Source organism: Anguilla rostrata, chromosome 5 (assembly GCF_018555375.3).
Source record: "Anguilla rostrata isolate EN2019 chromosome 5, ASM1855537v3, whole genome shotgun sequence".
NCBI classification, from domain to species: domain Eukaryota; kingdom Metazoa; phylum Chordata; class Actinopteri; order Anguilliformes; family Anguillidae; genus Anguilla; species Anguilla rostrata.
The window spans coordinates 19,089,318-19,109,897 of NC_057937.1; the positions used below are offsets into that span (position 1 = coordinate 19,089,318).

General features: G+C 41.0%; 1 protein-coding gene across 5 annotated transcripts in view; it reads right to left on the reverse strand.

Annotated features, from left to right (window-relative positions):
- zc3h18 (zinc finger CCCH-type containing 18) overlaps positions 1–20,580 on the reverse strand; it is a 58,946-nt gene that overhangs the window by 25,870 nt on the left and 12,496 nt on the right. For all 5 annotated transcript variants that reach the window (XM_064335508.1, XM_064335509.1, XM_064335511.1 and 2 more), the window contains exons 4-8: positions 19,525–19,673; positions 18,199–18,294; positions 14,141–14,298; positions 12,601–12,715; positions 11,323–11,594 (exon numbers count right to left, since the gene is read on the reverse strand). In XM_064335508.1, coding sequence (XP_064191578.1) covers positions 11,323–11,594; positions 12,601–12,715; positions 14,141–14,298; positions 18,199–18,294; positions 19,525–19,673 — 790 coding nt within the window. The remainder of the gene's footprint in view (positions 1–11,322; positions 11,595–12,600; positions 12,716–14,140; positions 14,299–18,198; positions 18,295–19,524; positions 19,674–20,580) is intronic.

A 20,580-nucleotide genomic window follows, 5' to 3' on the forward strand; every position in this document is an offset into this window, starting at 1 on the left:
AGTGGATAAGAATCTGCTCCTCCAAAATACCCTGCCCAAAAACATGCTTTCATTTGCTTCCTGAAACATACACGATTGCACCAACACCTCTCCCTTCCCACTCTTTCTGAAGAAAGGTGTCTTATTTTCACCGGGGAATTGATGGGGCGGGGCAGGGGCAGAGCAGAGGCTTGTCGATTACATCGTAACTCAAAACAGCAAACGTGTGAGGTCACCGCCTCCTAGCAGCCATGTGGGCCAAGGTGAGTCAGCCAAACGTGAACGACAATGAGCACCTAGGGGAAAAATACAAATGGGAGGGGGACACATTCCAGAGGCGTGAACAAAAATAAACAACCCGTACCCCTACTCTCTACAATGTGTACAAGCAGTTAGTCATAAAAGTTCATAAAAGCATCTGTAATCTCATTTTTGGCAGAACTCCAGGTGTGATGCAAGACTGACTCCTCCCTCCTGCAGCCTGGGTATAAAACACAGTCTTTTTTTAGACACTGCACAGCAAACCTGCCCGACAAACCCGACTTCTACCCTGAGAATGGGGAAGGGGAGATAAAGTCCAAAGAGCCTGGACCACCACCCCCCTCCCATTTAACCCACAAAGTTAGGTTTAAATATAGGCTTTCAGTAGACACGTACTACATTACATTACAAGCTTTGAACAGACGCTCTTATCCAGAGCAACTTACACAACTTTTTACACTGCATTTTAGGGCTGGGCAATATATCGATATTATACTGATATCGTGATATGAGACTACATATCATCTGGGATTTTGTAGCCTATATCGCAATATCGTGATATGGCATAAGTGTTGTCTTTTCCTGGTTTTAAAGGCAGCATCACAGTAAAGTGGTGTAATTTTCTGAACTTACCTGACTGTTCTAGCAGTTCTATTATTTCCCTTTACTCACTTAGTTATTACATAGGCATTACTGATGATTATTTATCAAAAATCTCATTGTGTAATTTTGTGAAAGTACCAATAGTCATCCCCACAATATCATCACAATATTGATATCGAGGTATTTGGTCAAAAATATCATGATATTTGGTTTTGTCCATATAGCCCAGCCCTACTGCATTTACGTTGCATTTATGCAGCTGGATATATACTGAAGCAATGCAGGTTAAGTACGTTGCTCATGGGTACAACAGCAGTGTCCTACCTGGGAATCGAACCTGTGACCTTTAGGTCACAAGTCTAGCTCCTTCCCATTATACTACACTGCCGCCAGAGTGAACTTTCTAAATTCTACTTTACTTATCTAGTGAACTTTCTCACTGTGGTTTTTTTTGTTTATACAATTATACAATACAATTAAATACACATCCACACTTCCTGAGCAATTCAGATTAAGTGTCTTGAACAAGGCCACAATGGCAGTGCCTCACAGTGAGAATGAAACATGCAACCTTAGTTATAGGTGCAGTTCATGAACCACGACACTCCCATTATCTCTGATCAGGACTGGGGTCAATATTCTTTTTTTTACAGCTGTGGTGATGGCAACACAAATATGATGGACGGATGCAACAAATTATATTTATATATGCTACAACTACTATACACACAGTGAACAAAAACACATGGGAAACGCAACAGTGTTCCCCCAGTGAAGAGTTCAGGAGCATTTCTTTCCTGCAGAAGAGCATTTTTCAAAACCGTGCCCCCTTTACAATGCATGACTAATCACCCATTGAGAGCATGAAATCACGCGTGCCATAACTGGTAGTCAAAGATAAACAGACACTGTTAATAGTTCCAACTCACAAAGCACCGGTATTTAATTCAGATGAGGCTGAGATGAAAAGATTTATGGCATATCACCGGTAAAAAATGTGCTGATGGCAGCCTTATAATTTTATCTCTCCAGCATCACTACAGGTGTACAGAGTAATGGGAGAGGAACTACAAATCGGAGCCTCCGTTTCAGGTTGGCTTGTAACGGGCAAACAGGATGCATGGAAACTCCTAATCTGTGTATCACAGCAGTTGAATGTCAGTATGTCCATATAAGAGGGCAGAGCTGTAGTCAATTGAACGGAGGGGGAAAAAAAGAGTCTTTTAGACGAATGACCCAGCGTGGGGAAGGTGTGATGGCCAGATAGAGCTCTTAAGCAAACATCCGTTTCCTGTCGGGACAAAGACCTGTGCAGTGACTTTCAGTGCCCACTTGAGAACCCACTCTTTCTGAACAAAAGCTGGCAAAAAGAGAATTTCTCCATTACATTTTCTCCATTTTCAAATCAAGGTGTGATCAATGTCCGAACCGAATTCCGAATGGTTAGCCACAGGAGTCACATTTTAACCCACAGGTTTACTTGGCTGATGCCAACAGCAAATCTTTAACCTTGTCAAGTGATTTCATCGCATGACCTCAATCACATTGTGTGAGCTGCTCATTTCACACGCCGAGGTTCGGCTACGGTGTGCTGATGATGCCCAATTTGTAGTCCAGGCCTAAGGCTCGAGACAATGGCATTCCAAGCACCTCACTGAAGGCGGGGAAACAATTCATGTCATTCCAACCCCTCCTCAGAGAAAGACGGTATAAATATCTCTAGCTGTTATTTTGGACCGTCAGCTTCATGGTGGACAAGCTTGCCTGTTACAAGCGGAGTAATGCAATGACATACCAAGCAAAAGGAAATGATGTATGTCAGTAAGAGCAATGCTTAACAAACCTGCCCAAAAAGGCGAATAAACATGCAGGTTCATCTCTTTGATAGCCCAAGTATAACGGACCTGAAAGCCTGTTACACCACTGTAATGGCCTTTTAGAACACTATACACTATATACCACACTATAGAACAGAGGCTTCCAAACCATAGAGCACAGGGTTCCACACCATAGAACAGGGGCTTCCAAACCAAGGACCACAGACTATCACACTATAGATAATTCACTTCCAAACTATAGAACTGGTCACTCCAACCCACAGAGCACAGGCTATCACAGCATAGAACATTTTCTCTCAAACTATAGAACAGAGGCTTCCAAACCGTAGAACACAGGGGTCCACACCATACAGCAGGGGCTTCCAAACCAAGGTCCACAGACTATCACACTATAGATAATTTGCTTCCAAACTACAGAACAGGGCTTTCCAAGCCACAGAGCACAGGCTATCACAGCATAGAACATTGGCTTCAAACCATAGAAGAGAGGCTTCCAAACCATAGTGCACAGGGTTCCACACCATAGAACAGGGACTTCCAAACCGAGGAGGACAGAACACTGGCTTCTGCTGCATAAAGCAAACACTTTGCCACAAGACCAACAAAAAAAACTCAGTAGGTATCCCAGTGTTGTTTAACACTACACGTTGTCTCTCAGATAACCTAGCACTGGGCTTCTCCGGCAGTGATTTTATTGCCCGACAAACCTGACAGAGGCAGAATATGTCAGCCAATGCTACTTCCTGGAGTGCCAAAGTCGAGCAAAAATCAATTTTCCTATCAGACCACATTCCCTGACAAAAAAAAAAAAACCAAAATCTTCTTCCTGGAGATCAAGCCACAGAAAGTAACCGCCATACACCTACCTAAAAAAAAATAAACCTACTCTGCAGTCAGGCACAATTTCAAGGAAATTAATATCCCGCCTACGGCCTGGGAATTCCCTCTATGAGAACCGGTGAACCCAGCCATTTCAGTTCAGCACTTTATAATGATATTGACCTAATTTCCAAACGTATCACACACACTTTGGCCAGGGGCTCCTTCCAGAGCCAACAGACAGTTTCATGAGCATGAAAGCCAAGCCAAGCAGCCTATATGTGCCAATTACACTTGGCAGTAAGGCTGTAAAAAGTGCCATGAAATTCAGTTCAAATATTAGCTTTTGTAATTAGTTAACGTTCGAATATATTCGAATATCATTTGCCTATAATGAACAAAAAAAAGCTGCTCATAGTCGAGCGCAAAATGCACATGACGCTGCTTCTAACTGGCCTGGGCTATTCGCTACAAGATAGAGAATAGAGACATCGGTGAACTTTCATATACTCGGGCCTCATTATAAAACGTTTTTTCAACTCTGGCGTACTAGAAAATAGCCAAGTAGCAATTTATAAATTTCAACATGACTGATTGACTGAAAGCTTGCCTACGTCGGATTCACTGACCTATGCACCAAGTTCATTTATAATGAGCCCCTGAGTTTCATAGCCTATGCCAAATGAATGGCAAAAAGCACTTCTCGTGAAAGGTTGAAAGTACAAGTGTAAACTGCATGGAGAAATGAATTCACACCAACTAGACTTAAAAGGCAGACGCAAATGCATCGGATCGCATGCATTCGCAAAACCCTGAAAAAATGGTTGTTGTGCTTCAAAGTTTCTCTGGTTCTTGGTGTAGTGGTTTATTGGTAATTACCTTTCAAGTATGCCGACCAGTTGCATCTCTCTACCTCTCCACAACAAGGCATTTTGCCCAGAGAACTCTTCCTGGAATTTTCCTTTCAGACCATTTTCTAAACTAAGATGTTGGTGAAAATCCCTGATCAGCATTTCTGAAATAGACGATGCTGAGTCCAGTAAGTGGAAGCCACTGGTTAACATGTTGCAGAAAGACTAATAGCGGCACTACGTTCACTTGATGCTGCGAAAACCAAAAAATCACATCTGAAATGGAAACAGCTTTGTGCTACTTACATGACTCAAAAATGGATTTTTACAGAACTGCCGAAGCTAAGAAAGAAAGAAATGGCCTGCAATTGCAAAACAACTGGAATTCAGGCACAATGGTTTTGTGCATGGTTCGTAGTGGATTTGGTAAATCTACCTTATATTATTGCTTTTGATTATATATATTTAGCATCTCATCATGCTTGTAATTAAATTTTTGTCACATTATTAAAAACATCATTGATGCCTTGTTAAAAGGGGAGTTTAATAGTGTAGTAGCAAATAAATTTAAGATTGATACCAAAAATATCAACATCCTAAACAAATAAAACCTAATCCTTTCGGTCGTGTTCTAGTTGTTCTGCGAATCAAATTGCTTTGCTTCTTTGCTTCGGCAGTCTGTAAAAGATAGCTCATTCTTGATATGCCATGCCCTGTTCTAAAGTCTTTGGAACGTTCGAATATATTCGTATCAGCCTTATGAAAAAAAAAGTGCTATAGCGAGCGCAAAATCACATCACGCTCTCTAAACTGGCCTGGCGTTGATCTGCGTACAAGATAGAGAATAGAGGACACGGTGACTTCATACTACATCTGGCCCATTTAAAAAACATTTAATCAACGCGTGGCGCGTACGTAGAATACGCAAATAGAATTTATAAAAATCAAAGTCTGATTCGACTCGAAAGCTGTACTCTACGTCAGGATTCACTGACCTATGCACGCAAGTTCATTTTAAAATGAGCCCCCTGAAGTTTTATAGCTAATGCGCAATGATGTGCAATGACATTTCTCGTAAGTTAATACAAGTGTAAACTGCATGTAAATGAAATTCACACCAACTACTGTACTTAAATGGCCCTAGATTTGCTAAATGTCATGTCAGATCACGGATGTTTCTATTCGACAAACTGGTCCTGAACAAAATGGTTGTGTTGTGCGTTCAGAGATGCTCTTCTGCATACCTCGGTTGTAACGAGTGGTTATTCGAGTTACTGTTGCCTTTCTATCAGCTCGAACCAGTCTGGCCATTCTCCTCTGACCTCTGCCATCAACAAGGCATTTTCGCCCAGAGAACTGCTGCTCACTGGATATTTTCTCTTTTTCAGACCATTTTCTGTAAACCCTAGAGATGGTTGTGCGTGAAAATCCCAGTAGATCAGCAGTTTCTGAAATAGACAGTATGCACATGACGTCCCAGTAAGTGGAAGTCACTGCGGTTACACCCACTGTGTGGCAGAAAGACTAATGAGCGGCAGCGTTAGCGTTCAGCTTGAATGCTGCGAAAACACAAAAAACACATCTGAAATGGGAAACAGCTGTTGTGCGATTGACTGTACAAATAGACTCAACAAGCAATCGGAGCTTTTTACAGACTGCCGAAAGCTAAAGAAAAGAGAAGCAAATGGATCGCTGCAATTCGCAGAAACAACTGGAATTCAGGCACCGAAACGTGGATTTGTGGTTGTCATTTTGTGTCAGGTATGTTGGATTTTTGGGTAAAATCATACCTTAAGTTATGTACTGTATTGACTACTATTAAATATTTAGCATCTTTCATTTACATTCTGTGTAACTGTAAATTTTTTTGTCAGCATTTATTAAAAAAACATCCATGATGATGAGCCTTGTGTTCTACAAAGGGGGGATGGTTAGATAGTGTTAGCTAGCCAAGCATATAAATTATTAAGATATGATTTTACCCAAAAATCCAACATACCTGAAACAAAATAACAACCGTAAATCCACGTTTCGGTGCCTGGATTCTAGTTGTTTCTGCGAATTGCAGCAATGCATTTGCTTCTCTTTAGCTTTCGGCAGTCTGTAAAAAGATAGCTCCGATTTCTTGTTGAATGTCCATGGACCACTGGTTCTTTGGAAAGTTCTTTGGAACGTTCGAATATATTCGAATATCATTTGCCTATAATGAACAAAAAAAAGCTGCTCATAGTCGAGCGCAAAATGCACATGCACGCTCTCTCTAAACTGGCCTGGGCGTTATTCGCTACAAGAATAGAGAATAGAGGACATCGGTGAACTTTCATACTACATCTGGGGCCTCATTTATAAAACGTATTTTAGATCAACTGCGTGGCGCGTACGTAGAAAATCACGCCAAAGTAGCAATTTATAAAATTTCAACATGACTCGATTTGACTCGAAACAGCTGTGACTCTACGTCAGGACTTCACTTGACCTATGCACGCAAGTTCATTTTATAAATGAGCCCCCTGAAGTTTCTATAGCCTAATGCGCAAATGAATGTGCAAATGAAGCACTTTCTCGTGAAAGGTTGAAAGTACCAAGTGTAAACTGCATGTGAGAAATGAAAATTCACACCAACTACTGTACTTAAATGGCCCTAGATTCTGCTAAATGTCAGTGTCAGGATCACGGATGTCTTCTATTCGACAAACTGGTCCTGAACAAAATGGTTGTGTTGTGCGTTCAGAGATGCTCTTCTGCATACCTCGGTTGTAACGAGTGGTTATTCGAGTTACTGTTGCCTTTCTATCAGCTCGAACCAGTCTGGCCATTCTCCTCTGACCTCTGCCATCAACAAGGCATTTTCGCCCAGAGAACTGCTGCTCACTGGATATTTTCTCTTTTTCAGACCATTTTCTGTAAACCCTAGAGATGGTTGTGCGTGAAAATCCCAGTAGATCAGCAGTTTCTGAAATAGACAGTATGCACATGACGTCCCAGTAAGTGGAAGTCACTGCGGTTACACCCACTGTGTGGCAGAAAGACTAATGAGCGGCAGCGTTAGCGTTCAGCTTGAATGCTGCGAAAACACAAAAAACACATCTGAAATGGGAAACAGCTGTTGTGCGATTGACTGTACAAATAGACTCAACAAGCAATCGGAGCTTTTTACAGACTGCCGAAAGCTAAAGAAAAGAGAAGCAAATGGATCGCTGCAATTCGCAGAAACAACTGGAATTCAGGCACCGAAACGTGGATTTGTGGTTGTCATTTTGTGTCAGGTATGTTGGATTTTTGGGTAAAATCATACCTTAAGTTATGTACTGTATTGACTACTATTAAATATTTAGCATCTTTCATTTACATTCTGTGTAACTGTAAATTTTTTTGTCAGCATTTATTAAAAAAACATCCATGATGATGAGCCTTGTGTTCTACAAAGGGGGGATGGTTAGATAGTGTTAGCTAGCCAAGCATATAAATTATTAAGATATGATTTTACCCAAAAATCCAACATACCTGAAACAAAATAACAACCGTAAATCCACGTTTCGGTGCCTGGATTCTAGTTGTTTCTGCGAATTGCAGCAATGCATTTGCTTCTCTTTAGCTTTCGGCAGTCTGTAAAAAGATAGCTCCGATTTCTTGTTGAATGTCCATGGACCACTGGTTCTTTGGAAAGTTGTAAGGATCACTGTCGAGTCCAACTGCCTTTAATTTAAGCAGATAATCGTTTGTTTTACTCCCGGTTTTGCAGTTTCCTCTACTAAACCCAGCTATGTCGCAACATGTTTTGCCACTCAGTCCCGACTGAGGGGGGGTATTCCGGTGGGAAAGTGACGTCAATGCATACCCTCTATACTCAAACCAGCCCGTCTGGCACCGACAACCAAAGTCACTTAAATCACCTTCCTTCCCCATTCTGATGCTTGGTTTGAACTTCAGCAGATCATCATGACCATGTCTACATGCCTTAATGCACTGAGTTGCCGCCACATGATTGGCTGATTAGATATTTGTGTTAACGAGCGGTTGAACAGGTGTACCTAATAAAGTGGCCGGTGAATGTATATTTACCATCATTGTTTTATTATACCAGCATGTTTGCGCGTTTGCAGAGAAACTCAAATACTATCAATAAAAATGGTTTAGCTATTTCTCAGCATAATGACGGATTCAAAGTCTAAAGGAACTCACCCGATATAGTCTTCAAAAGGATCCATGCCAAACAAAAGTAATTATTCATCCTCTCAAAAAGCTTTTACTAACAAACTCTTAGTAGTGTGCACTCTGGCACAGTCTTCCATTGCTTCCCTGACCCTCCCCTAAAACCTAGTATATGGCTGGACCTAACACACGGGATCCGGCCAGCCAATGGTGTAACTTTATCACTCAGTCAGAACACTCAGTCACTCAGTCACAGACATTCGCGTTTGTAGGGCTGGCCCCGCTGTTGCGGTCCAGCCAAAAAAATAAGTCAGATAAGAAACGATTAAATGAATAAATATCAATATTTCACCGACTGATGAAACAGCTGGACAGTATTCCAAATATACTGTGCTCATATGGGTTGATTATGCAAACTTGAATAACCAACAAAGCAGGCTATGCTATGCTGGCTAAAAAAAAGCTAACACTACAGAACTCATAGCATGTTTAATTTAGGTGCCAGGCTGGCTTACGTCAGCAAGGCAGCCACCAGCTAGCTCAAACACGAGGCTAGTGGATAAGAGCCAAAAAGTTACAAATAGCTGAACTATGTAAAATCATGAAGCTTAAAATAAATTTAGACCATCCCTACAGGGGTGGTATTTTGGCCTGCATTATTAAAAGCAATAATTTCCCTTTTTAGCAATAATTTCCCTTTTTACGTTGTCTGAATGAGGTAGCCAATCAATGAAATGTACCAGGGAATCATCACTCACAGGTTAACATTTCCAGTGTGGCCATTTGTAAATGCTTGAACAAGGCTCCAGAGTGCGACCAAAAATCTGTCAAGAGCGACTAAACATTTTCATTGGTCGCAACGATGCGCCTGACATTTAGCAGGCCTGTCTCTGTGTGTGTATGCGTGTAGCATTATTTTTTTCCCCACCGGCATTCTACGAAGACCCGCCCCTACTCTGCCTCCGACTGGATCCGACCCTGATATCCTTCTTTGCTGAATGTGGGTGGGGAAAAAAAATAAGGCAAGTGTGTGTGTGAAACCGTGCCCTGCACTCTTCCTCAAGCAACATCACAACCTTAAAACATAACGGTAATTAAAAATGACTGACAGAAAAATTGCTGTTTTCAATCCAGAAAAATCACGGAGTACCGCTTCACATGTCCCCGCCCGAGAGGCCTACCGACCCAACATCTTCGGCGGAGATGGCCTCATCTGACTCTGAGCCAGAGCCAGAGCCAGAGCCAGAGCCTACCACATACAAAAAGGCCATAATACATGCCTTTCGCGAAGAATGGCTTGTCCAATTTCCGTGGCTCGGACACGATAAAACGGCCAACGTTATGCATTTCATTTATTGCGAAGAGTGCGGCCAAAGCGCGGCTGGGAACGGCGCTTTTGCTGTCGGGAGCATCGACGTTCCGAACTGAAACGTTAAAAAAAGCACGGTGTCTCCAAGAAACGCGTCCTGTGCCGTGGCAGGCGCGTGGTCGGCAGAGCAGCCCCCCCTCCCCGCAGCGTTTCAGCGCCAGGCAACGGCAAACCGAAGCAGTGAGGAGTCAGAAATTATAATAAAATTTAACACGGCTTATAATGCAGCCAAAGAAGTGCTACCTTTTACTAAATGTAACTCCCAGATCATCCTTATGAAAAAGAATGGGTTAAATGTAAACTACTGCAACGACACTGCCTGTGCCCAGTTCATTGGGGTGATCGCAGACACTTCGGGAAAAAAAAGACGTCTGTTCAAATCGCGGATTTGACGTGTACATGTCATTCATGATTGATGGAGATACAGACATTTCCACGAAGGAGTGTGAGGTCGTCTACAGGGTGCACCTAAATTATGCGCTGGTGCACCTAAATGGAAAAGTTAGGCGCACCAGTGCAACCAATGTAAAAAGTTAGTCTGGAGCCCTGTTGAATGCCAAGAATATGTTGCTGATACTTAGCTACTGCTATAGATCACATGATAAAAATGAACAGACTTTTACAAACATTTCCAGCACCATTTAAATTATTCTAGATGTTTAAATTGGGTTAGACGCATAGCCTACCGTACTTTCCCCATCCCATAACTTTCTGAAGGCTTAGAAGGTGCTAAACAGTCACAAGGCTGGAGAAAAACTCATTTTGACACTGGAGGGTGTGCATGCACAACAAATTATATCAGCGACCTCCACCCCGGCACATCGTCAAATGCCTTCAAAACGGCCGTGCTTGTTCATCAGTCGACCTCTACTACACGCTATATATGCAGTCACTCACAAGTTACAGATGCATCACGTATCATCTGTGCTGGGACAGGCTGATATTGACAGGGAATTTTGAATTCTTATTTTCAGCATAAAAACAGATTTTCAGAACAATGTAGCATCGCCAAAATGATCTACATAACTGAAAATATATCTCTCCAGTGCAAGTAAAACTAAAACTATGATTTTTTTTTTTACCCATCTCTACGGCCAATAATGTTTGCTCCTTCCAGACTAACCACCCAACCAATAAGAATGATGATGATCAGATCATGCACAGGAGTCAGAGTAAAAATGAGCGGGGCCTTAAAAAAACAGTGCTCTTCATGCCAAAAAGGAAATGGTATGGATTCAAAACATCCAATTAGACAAAATTTGCATCCAATTAAGGAAATCAGATCTGAACACAACCTATGCAACCAACACTGCTTCCCAAGGTCTATGATGTTTAGCACTTATACATTATCTTTTTGGGTGTGGTTTACGTCTCTCCTGGGCTGTGAGCTTGGACCACACATGGGTGGGCGGAGTTAAAGGCTTCCATGGGGGCGGGGTTTATGACTCACCTGGGAGGCGGGGCAGCTGGGGATCTGGGTTTGGGTTTGTCTTTGTCTTCCTTCTTCTCTCGTGGCTCCCGCAGGGGGCGCTCTCTCGGCCTCTCCTTCTCCTCTCTCTTGATGCGGTCCCGCTCCCACTCCTCCTTCCTGCGCTGCCTCTCCCTCTCCCGCTCCCTCTCTCTCTCCCTCTCCCGCTCGCGCTGACGCCGCTCCCTCTCCCGCTGCTCCCTCTCTCTCTCGCGATCCCGCTCCCGCTGTCTGTCTCGCTCCCTGTCCCGCTCCTGAGAAATGGGCGCATGCACACGCGTACAGACACACACGCACGCACGCACGTACAGACACGCACACACACGTACGCAGACACGCACACAGACACACACGCACACAGACACACAGAATTCGGTTGTATTATCGGATTGTGATATTTTATGCGCAAGAGACTTTCTTTGTCGACATGCATACTATTATTATTCTGAGGGCTTGACAAGGCCTGACCAGGTGGTCCAAATAATTTATTTTCCACACAGCCCAGTAAATCCCACATCACCGCAGGCCCCATGTAGAAAATTTTTTATTTGTTGTTTTACTTTCAGATTTTAAAAAAGCAACATAGCTGTTTTTGCATTTTCTGTGTCAATCTACCTATTTATTTGTTAGATACAAGTCAGATGTATAACCCTTATGCTTCTAGAGCAGATATTTCTGAAGTTCAAATAAACATTTAGCAAAAGAAAAAAAATATCGGTTACAGATGCCTCCATGAACGGTATCAACATTTTGTCTAATTTTATGAAACATTGATGGCAGTGATATAAATGTGTTGATTTACTGTGTGAAATACAGGAGGACTGACAGGCAGAAATGACCATCATTTACAAACTTAAGAAATCTTAGCTAAATCTGTCAATGGTGTTGCATTAATTTCGACTTCTTGTGCGTATTAAAGCCAAAGACAATGCTTATCAAAGGTAACTAATAATGATCTAGCTGATGTTAAAGTCAAATCAGTACCAAAGAAAACCTACAGAAGTCAGTGGCCTGGGGGGGAAGATAAGAATATACCTTACTCCCAAGCCCTGCACATGACAATATGTTGTGGTCAGTTTAAAATACTTCAGGCTCTGTGGAAGGGTTTTCAAATTTTACCAACAACGAGAGTTGGAGGATTTCAAATATGTATCTGACCCAGGTTTGGTATGTTTGCACATACATCTGTGCGTGTGTGAGTGTTCACATGCAACACACATGTCTGATCACGTGTGTGCATACGTATAAATGCGTACTTACGTTATAATGGTAGGGCAGGGGAGTTTCTGTGTACTGTACTCTAAAGTTCTCATATTGACCTCCTCTCCAGAAAGCCTCCATTTCATAGTCATAGTACTCCGGGTAGGGTTCATTGCTGCAGATAGAAAACACACTCAGGCACGTGCACACACAACAAAACAACATAAACTCCCGAACATTCACCCGGCCTTCGTACACAAATCAAAGCAAACTCCACAAAAAAACTCTGCCACACTAATCAACAAGGAAGCCGACCCCAGAGAGCGTATATAGGAACTGGGTAGGCAAAAGGAGCCAGGAGTTGCAGAAACCAATACGGCAGTCAGTGCACCGCAACCCTCAATTTCAATATAGGCTACAATAAAGAAACTACCAAAACTAAGGGGTTTACCGCCATATTTTCATTTCAGCCCAGTTATAATATATCTAAGCATAAGGATCATATATGTGCTTTTACTTGACACGATTCGATTAAGTTAGTCCAGTTGTTTTACTCATCATCTCATACGTCTTAATTACACATACGACTTGACGTATCAACTCTTTGAAGTTGCCATCGAAAAGGTACTTTACAACAAGCAAAACCAGCTCAGATGGCATAACATTCACACAGCTGTAAGTACATAGTCCTAGTGATGCTGATGTGGTAGTATTCAGCCTACAAAGTAACAAACAGCAATATAAGTTTTATCGTTTTAGCGCTTTACTTACAACAGTGTTACTTCATGCTTGCTAATATACCTCATTCAAAACCCACAGACAAATATACAAAAGACCTATTGTGAATGACATCTCAAAGAATACACCGCCCTCGAAATTGATATTTAACTTTACTTCAGTGGGCTCTGACAAAATGCAGAACTGAGAGTGGACTGACAGACACAAACGAGAAGAGTCATTCACTGCTTGCTCCAACTACTTCACGCGGTGTCGTAATTACATTTCGTTCAGCCTCCGCACGATGGTAGACAATCCACCTGCTAGCCATTATCGGGTGTTCAGTACAACCAACCAGAGTCTTGTGTTGATTCCCCGATGAGTAAAACAACTCGACTACAACTTTGTTATTGAATCGTGGGGGAAAAAAAATCACAAATAAATTCCAATTCTTATATGTGTTATGGGTATAACTGTGTTGAAAATATGACAGTAAACCGCTTAGTTTGAAAAAGGCATCAGTTTCACCATTATAACCTATGCGGAAACTGAGTGTTGCAGTGCACTGGAAGTCACATTGACTTCTGCAACTTTGACAACAGAATCAGGCGGTTGCATCCGTTCCATATCACAGAGTTCAGCGGCTGACCCTTATAAAGGAACCTTAGAAGAAAAGTAGAAGGATCATTTACACCATTACTTAAATCTGGGCACTGCTGGGTTGAACAGTGGCCCTGTTTTGGGTTTATTATGGGGTTGATTAATTAGCCTGTTTTGGGAGCAGATTAGTTGCCTTATATTGGGGTTTTTGTGGAGTAAATAAGTCATGGACAGCAGTGCTGCGGGTAGCTTAGTTGGCTTATGTTAGGACAGATGTACTGACCCCGGCTCGCGGATCTCCCTGGTGATGCGATAATTGCGCTCCCTGAAGAACTCGTTCTCTTTGTCGAACTCCCGCTCGTCCTCGCCGATGGTCACATTGAACCGTTTCTCCTCCAAGTCGGGCTCCTGCTCCTTGCGTATGGTGGCTTTCTTCAAAACCTGGAGAGGAAGGGGGAGGGCGTATATATTCAGAGGATGTACAATAGAACATTATAGAAAAGAATCTCTTCTTGGAGGACGAACCAAATGCAGTTTGAAACCAGAAGTGACAAACAATTGCAACTGAACAACATAAAATACTTTATTATTACTGAGGCACAGCCAAACGTTAACCTAAAACAAGTTCCATTTTACACTGAGGAAAAAAAACTTAACACTGCGCCAAAATTAGTTACGGTAATGTCTTAGCTATTACAAAGAATACAAAGGAGACAGACACAAGTTAACGCACACTGATATAAAGAAGGGGGGAGGCAACAAAATCAGTCCATAAAAATAATGAAAACAATTTGCATCAGATGGCCAAGACACAGAATGCATATAATCACTTGATTATTTTGGGTTGTTATCTTCTGCTAAAGATAATAGCTCCACAATGAGATCAGCCTATTTAAAAATAAGCACATTAGCCAATTCCAAATAAATCGTTATTTTAAGGTGCGAATTCTTAAAACTGGCGCATTTTTTACATCGCTTTCAGAGTTGCAAATGACCTGTAATCCCAAAGTATTTGCATCTCGGAGGTCACACTGTATATATGGACACCTCTATTGTACTTGACTGTCAACAATCGGGTACACTGCTATCACACTCCCGTACCACGTCATCAGACGTATGTGGAAAAGACAACGCAAAACAGACGCCCCCTCATTGCAGAGTCTCGTATCTGCCAAGTACACAGGCCATTCCACAAAAAGAGGGCATCCACTGTTCAAATGTAAACAATCAGTGGCCAGTATGTAAATGAAAATAACCCGAGGGAAAACAAGGCAAATTGAGACAGACACCCTTTGAAGCAATGAAAAGCCTAGACTCCCTTAGCTGAGGTTTCAATGGGACTCACCTAAATAAATAATGGGTAAATATAAAGAGTTTTACAAAGACAGTTACTCCATGTTAAAAAGTTAACATGTTAAAAGACATGCTTTTAAACACCTGGTCTGAGGGAGACCAATGTGGTCGAAAAGTCAATGTTCACGTGGTAAAATAAACAGCATTATTTCTTTTTTGAAGCACTAAGTGAGTGTGAGTCTTTTCTTTTCTGATTTTAATCAATTTCCCCCACCCGATTCAGGTTAATATAGACATCTACAATTATCCTCCAAAACATGTGGTGTCACCAGCTGCTTCTTTTCACACCACAGACTATACCTAAGCTTATACAGTCGGAGGAAGGCCTTTCACATGTGGCTTCTGCATGCAGTTCACAGGTGCTGAATCAACCAGCAGGGGTTTCAAGACAGCGATGAACGTGGACCCCTAACTGACTGAACACCCTCATACCCTGGGAAACACAATCGCCAATTACACATTCCCCTATGGAGCTACCGACCACAGCTGCTGATGGTATTGTATGGATTAGGTCTGAGACAATGTAACTCATCCATGCACAACAGCATGGTGCCTTAAAGGTGCAGTGTGTAGAATTTAGCGGAACGGACCTGGTAGAAATGGAATATAATATTCATAGGTATGTTTTAATTTGCGTATAATCCCATGAAAATAAGAATCGTTCTGTTTTCGTTACCTCAGAATGAGCCCTTTATATCTACATAGGGAGCAGGTCCTCTTCCACAGAGGCCGCCATGTTGCACCGCAATGTTTCTACAGTAGCCCAGAACTGACAAACGGCTCTAGAGAGGGCGCATTTGTGATGCGTGGGTACCTTCCAATATAGCTGTGTGTAATACCACACGGGTTGTTTACAGCGTTGTCGCCCTTTTTAGTACAGTCTGGCTTGATCCATTTATTCAATAGGTGAGAGTATAAACTTTCTAACGATGTATAACATGTCTAATTCTGCTTTTGGAATAGCATTTTTTTGGTCAGCGCAATTGAAAGTTTTCTTATCATCGCATTCACATGTGGTAGCAGTAAAATACACTGCACCCAACGAAACGTTGATAACGATTATTTGTAATATCTTGGAAAATACTATTATTATTGAGGATTTCTGGGCATAGCTAAGCCATATGTTTGCTGATAGACCTAGCTGATATCCTTTTCTGGTGTAAGACAGAAGTATACAGAAATATGTCATTGATTTACTGTCTCTGTCTCTATCTATTGAAAACAGATAAGATTTCATCATTGCTATGTAAGTATTAGCCTACTGCTCAAAGTATTTCGGTTATATATGTTATTTTTGAAATTGAGTATCTTTAAATAGGTTAGTGGTATTTTATAATGAGGATATTTCACACGCATCATGTCTTTCTATGATTTACCATGCAAAGCAGCAAACATTAGCAATAAAACGCTACCACAATGCGGAACAATTAACAATCATAATCGCTATCTTACTTGAAAGCTATGACCTATAGTTTTACAGACTAAATAACTAAATACAATTTATAAATCTATCAAGGAACCTCATCACTTGACACTTGACTAATCAATGAGGTCGAAGACAGCATTACGGTAATGTAAAACGAAACCCAGGTCCTATTTTCCTATTTGGTATAGTATTTCAGTTTTTTGCAGTTATACTGCAGTTCTGTAGATGATGTGAGGTCATGCAGTGATATTGCCACGGCAGGCACAATTAGATTTTAAAGGAGAGCGCGTCGTCAACTCGCTATAGCACCAACTGTATATTTACCAACCGATACTTATTTAAGCCCATTAAAGATAACAAGTCAGGGGTTCTGCCATGAATGCCTGCAAATCAATACTCCTACTGAGAGAAATCGATCATTTATCAACAGGTCATACCAATTTCTGCCATGCTAGCAGCCTCAATAGCCCAGAATGCAACAGCGTGGCTTTGTGGGAGATTGGGGGCATGGCCATGATCTCCGACTTTGCTTCTAGTCTTTTAGCTAAATACAACTAGCTAGCTAGCAAATATCAATATCAGCCAATCTAGCAGGCTGGCTGTATGCCACGCCCCTTATCACAAAAGGGAGTGGCAAAAGTAGTTCTGGGTAAAATGTAGGAATATAACACACTGAAGCCAGATCCAGAAGAAGCCTGACAGGATAACAACTGAAAAAAACTGTAAATAACAAAAAAGTTCAATATATTGCAAATATTACATAACCCCTGGAATGAATCTCACATTGCTGCTATATGTTTACTAACGACAAAACTGTTTTAGCCTGGAATTTTCCTTTAACTGAATGAGGTACCCAGTATTGTGTCTTATGATATAGCTTGAATCATCCCTGTGAACTCCAGTAAGTATTAGCCAATCTCCTCTAGCCCCTTTCTTGCTCAATAGTTTCCCTGTAACCTACACACAGATTCTTCATGACGTTTCAACTAACAGTTTGTATTGTTTTTGCTTTTGAGAGTATTAAGTATCACTTTTTTGTAACAGTTTTGAACTACAGCCAGGGTTATTATGCTGCTGCTTCTTATGATTTTGCAAAACAAACGTAGTATTAAAAAATAAAAATAAAAAAGTACATTCTAATGCAAGTCTGGACACATTTAGTGATAATTCAACTCACATTGCTTTTGTTTTTCAGAAAGCAAGCTTTTTAGTGGGTAGACTTTTTCCCCCAACATGTAATCATTACGCAGTGTCTTTCGTGAATGCAAAATAGAAAAAAATGCTCTAATGAGATCCACCTTGGAGCTTGTCCAATCATTGATTGTTAAATTATGAAAAGATGTATGGCTACAAAAGGAGAGCCAGTTCATAATAAGGTATTCCAATTAATGATACAAATTAAAATGGCTTCATTTCAACTTCACTGTCCAAGTTAAATACTATTGCTGATCTCAGAACCACTCTGTATGTGAAGTTCTACTGTACATATCCTATATGTCTTATGTGTTCAACACCGGTGTGGCGAATTTGACAGGCAGGTGGGGGGCGTGGATGGGGCGTACTTCTTTGGCGTGGCGAAGCCCTCTCTCCCAAGCACTCTCCACTGGGGGCTCCAAAGGTGGGGGCGGCGGGGGCAACTCCTCAACCGCGGGGCCTCCCTGGAAGAGAGAACACACAAGTATTGATACACATGCATACCAATAACATTCAAACCGACAGATACTAAAATCCACACGTTAATAGCATACAATCACACAGGTACTATAACAAACACACATGATTATAACATACAGGCACAAATACAGAAACCTGCACAAAAAACAAGCCACCATACAGGTGCACACTAGGGATGCAACAGTTCATGTAAATAAACCAAACCAATTCACCAGCCATGGTTCAGTTCACTTTCTTCAAAAATCACTTTATGTCAAACTATGTTTTCAAAATAGGCACTCATAAAATTGTGTCTTGTAAAGCTTAAATTGGCAATTTCTACACCAATAATAAGGAATACAAAGATCAGTTAACTCATGTTGCTGTCATTTATATCAATAGTCAGGCAGAACTATTCACACAGGTGAAGTTGTGGCAAGTGCAGCATATAGCTGAAGCACCAGTAAACTGGTGAGTTTGGAAAGTATACATGAGACAAAACACAGTTAGAGGATCCTCCAACAAATCTGCTGTTTGGAAGCATCACGGATTTAGTGTTAACAACAGCAGTGATGGGGGAAAAAAGTGGTGGTTAAAACAACATTGCTGTGCAAGCATTGCTTCGCCAATGTTCTGTATGTTCAACAAAAACGCATTGAACATGATGACCCATTTACATCAACATCACCCTAGTGTGTCACTTACAAGCAGGAGAAACACATATTAAACAAAGTGGTGCTTTACCTTTTGAGGAAAAACTTAAGCTGCATCCATGTTCTATTTATTTTGATACAGTAAAATACTGAATTTTGTGAACAATTGTTCTCTTAAAATACTGCATTTAAATTTCAAGTTGCATCCCTAATACTTAACACACAAAAACAAATGCATATAATAAACATACAAGCACATCGAAACCAATACACAGATACAAATAAAATGCAACACAAATTCTAATACACACACACACACAAACACATACAAAATAAGCAGATAAAATCTCACACATACATGCACATGCACACTAATGACATGAAAGCACACAGCCATTTTTTAAGACACAGATACTAATTAAAAAGCAAATATATGTGTATAGTATACACACACTTACAAAAGGTACAAGCACACTTGCTTAACTGTGCACGAGCACACAAACTAGTACAAAGCACAAACAGTGGCAAACACAACAACACAGAGTGGGGTAAGGAAGGGCGTGGGGTGGGCGGAGTTCATACCCAGGGGTTGGAGGGCATGAGGGGGTGTGGGCCTCCTGGGGCCCCCCCGTTGGGAGAAAAAGGGTCAGGCTTGCTGATGAGAGAGTAGTTCCCCTTGTCATTCACCCCAGGATGGATAAACCTGCAGTTCATTCCCCAAGTGCAGTTACCTGAGATAGAGGGAGAGAACAATAAGAGGGGAGAAGAGGGGAGAGAGAGGAGATGCAGGGAGGGAAAAGGCAGGAATGGAGGAGAGGGGAGAGAGATGAGATCTGTAATTCCCAAAGGAGGAGCTCTTTTCCTGAAGCTTCCTACAAACATGGTATTTCTCAATGATAAAACTTTCAAATAAATCTAAATTTTGTCAAGATGACATTTCCAAGTGATACGCAGTCTCATAAAAGTCAAGTCTAATAAAGTCAGCATGTGCAACTTGATTCAATAGCAGGGGCGGAAATCGTTGTGGTGGCAGTTTTGCAACATCATTTCCTAGAAATCCAACATTTTGCAATACTCCTTTTGCGTGTTTTGACTGGTTCATCGTGGTTCAATCCAACCTAATGATATTTGGCCTCTTAGTATCTGTTTATTCCCACTACTGTCCTGTCAAATGGCTCAGCTGGTGTGCCAGCTTGGCTTTTGGTTAGCTATCTTTAAAGGAGGATGTTATTGCTTTTGTCGTGTTTTATAGCTTGTGTATGTGTTGTTAGATTCACCTTCATTTATCTTGGACCCCTCTGTTCATCAACAAATAATAATGGTTCATGATTATTATTATTATTATTGATAATAATAATACTAATAATAATAATAATAATACTAATAATAATAAAAAATATATATATCATTCAAGAGACACATGGCAAAACAGAAATAGACAGACTTAATATACAATTTTTTTTTTTTAAATTAAGAATAAATAAATTGAAATAAGAAGAAAATGATAAAATTACCAGGAGTAATAATAACAGACAAGGAAATTGAAAACATAAAAATACAAAAATAACACTAAAAAAGGATGAGCCAAAATTATTTTAAAGGAAACAAGTACTTAGGTCAAATTTGTTTAAAATTTTT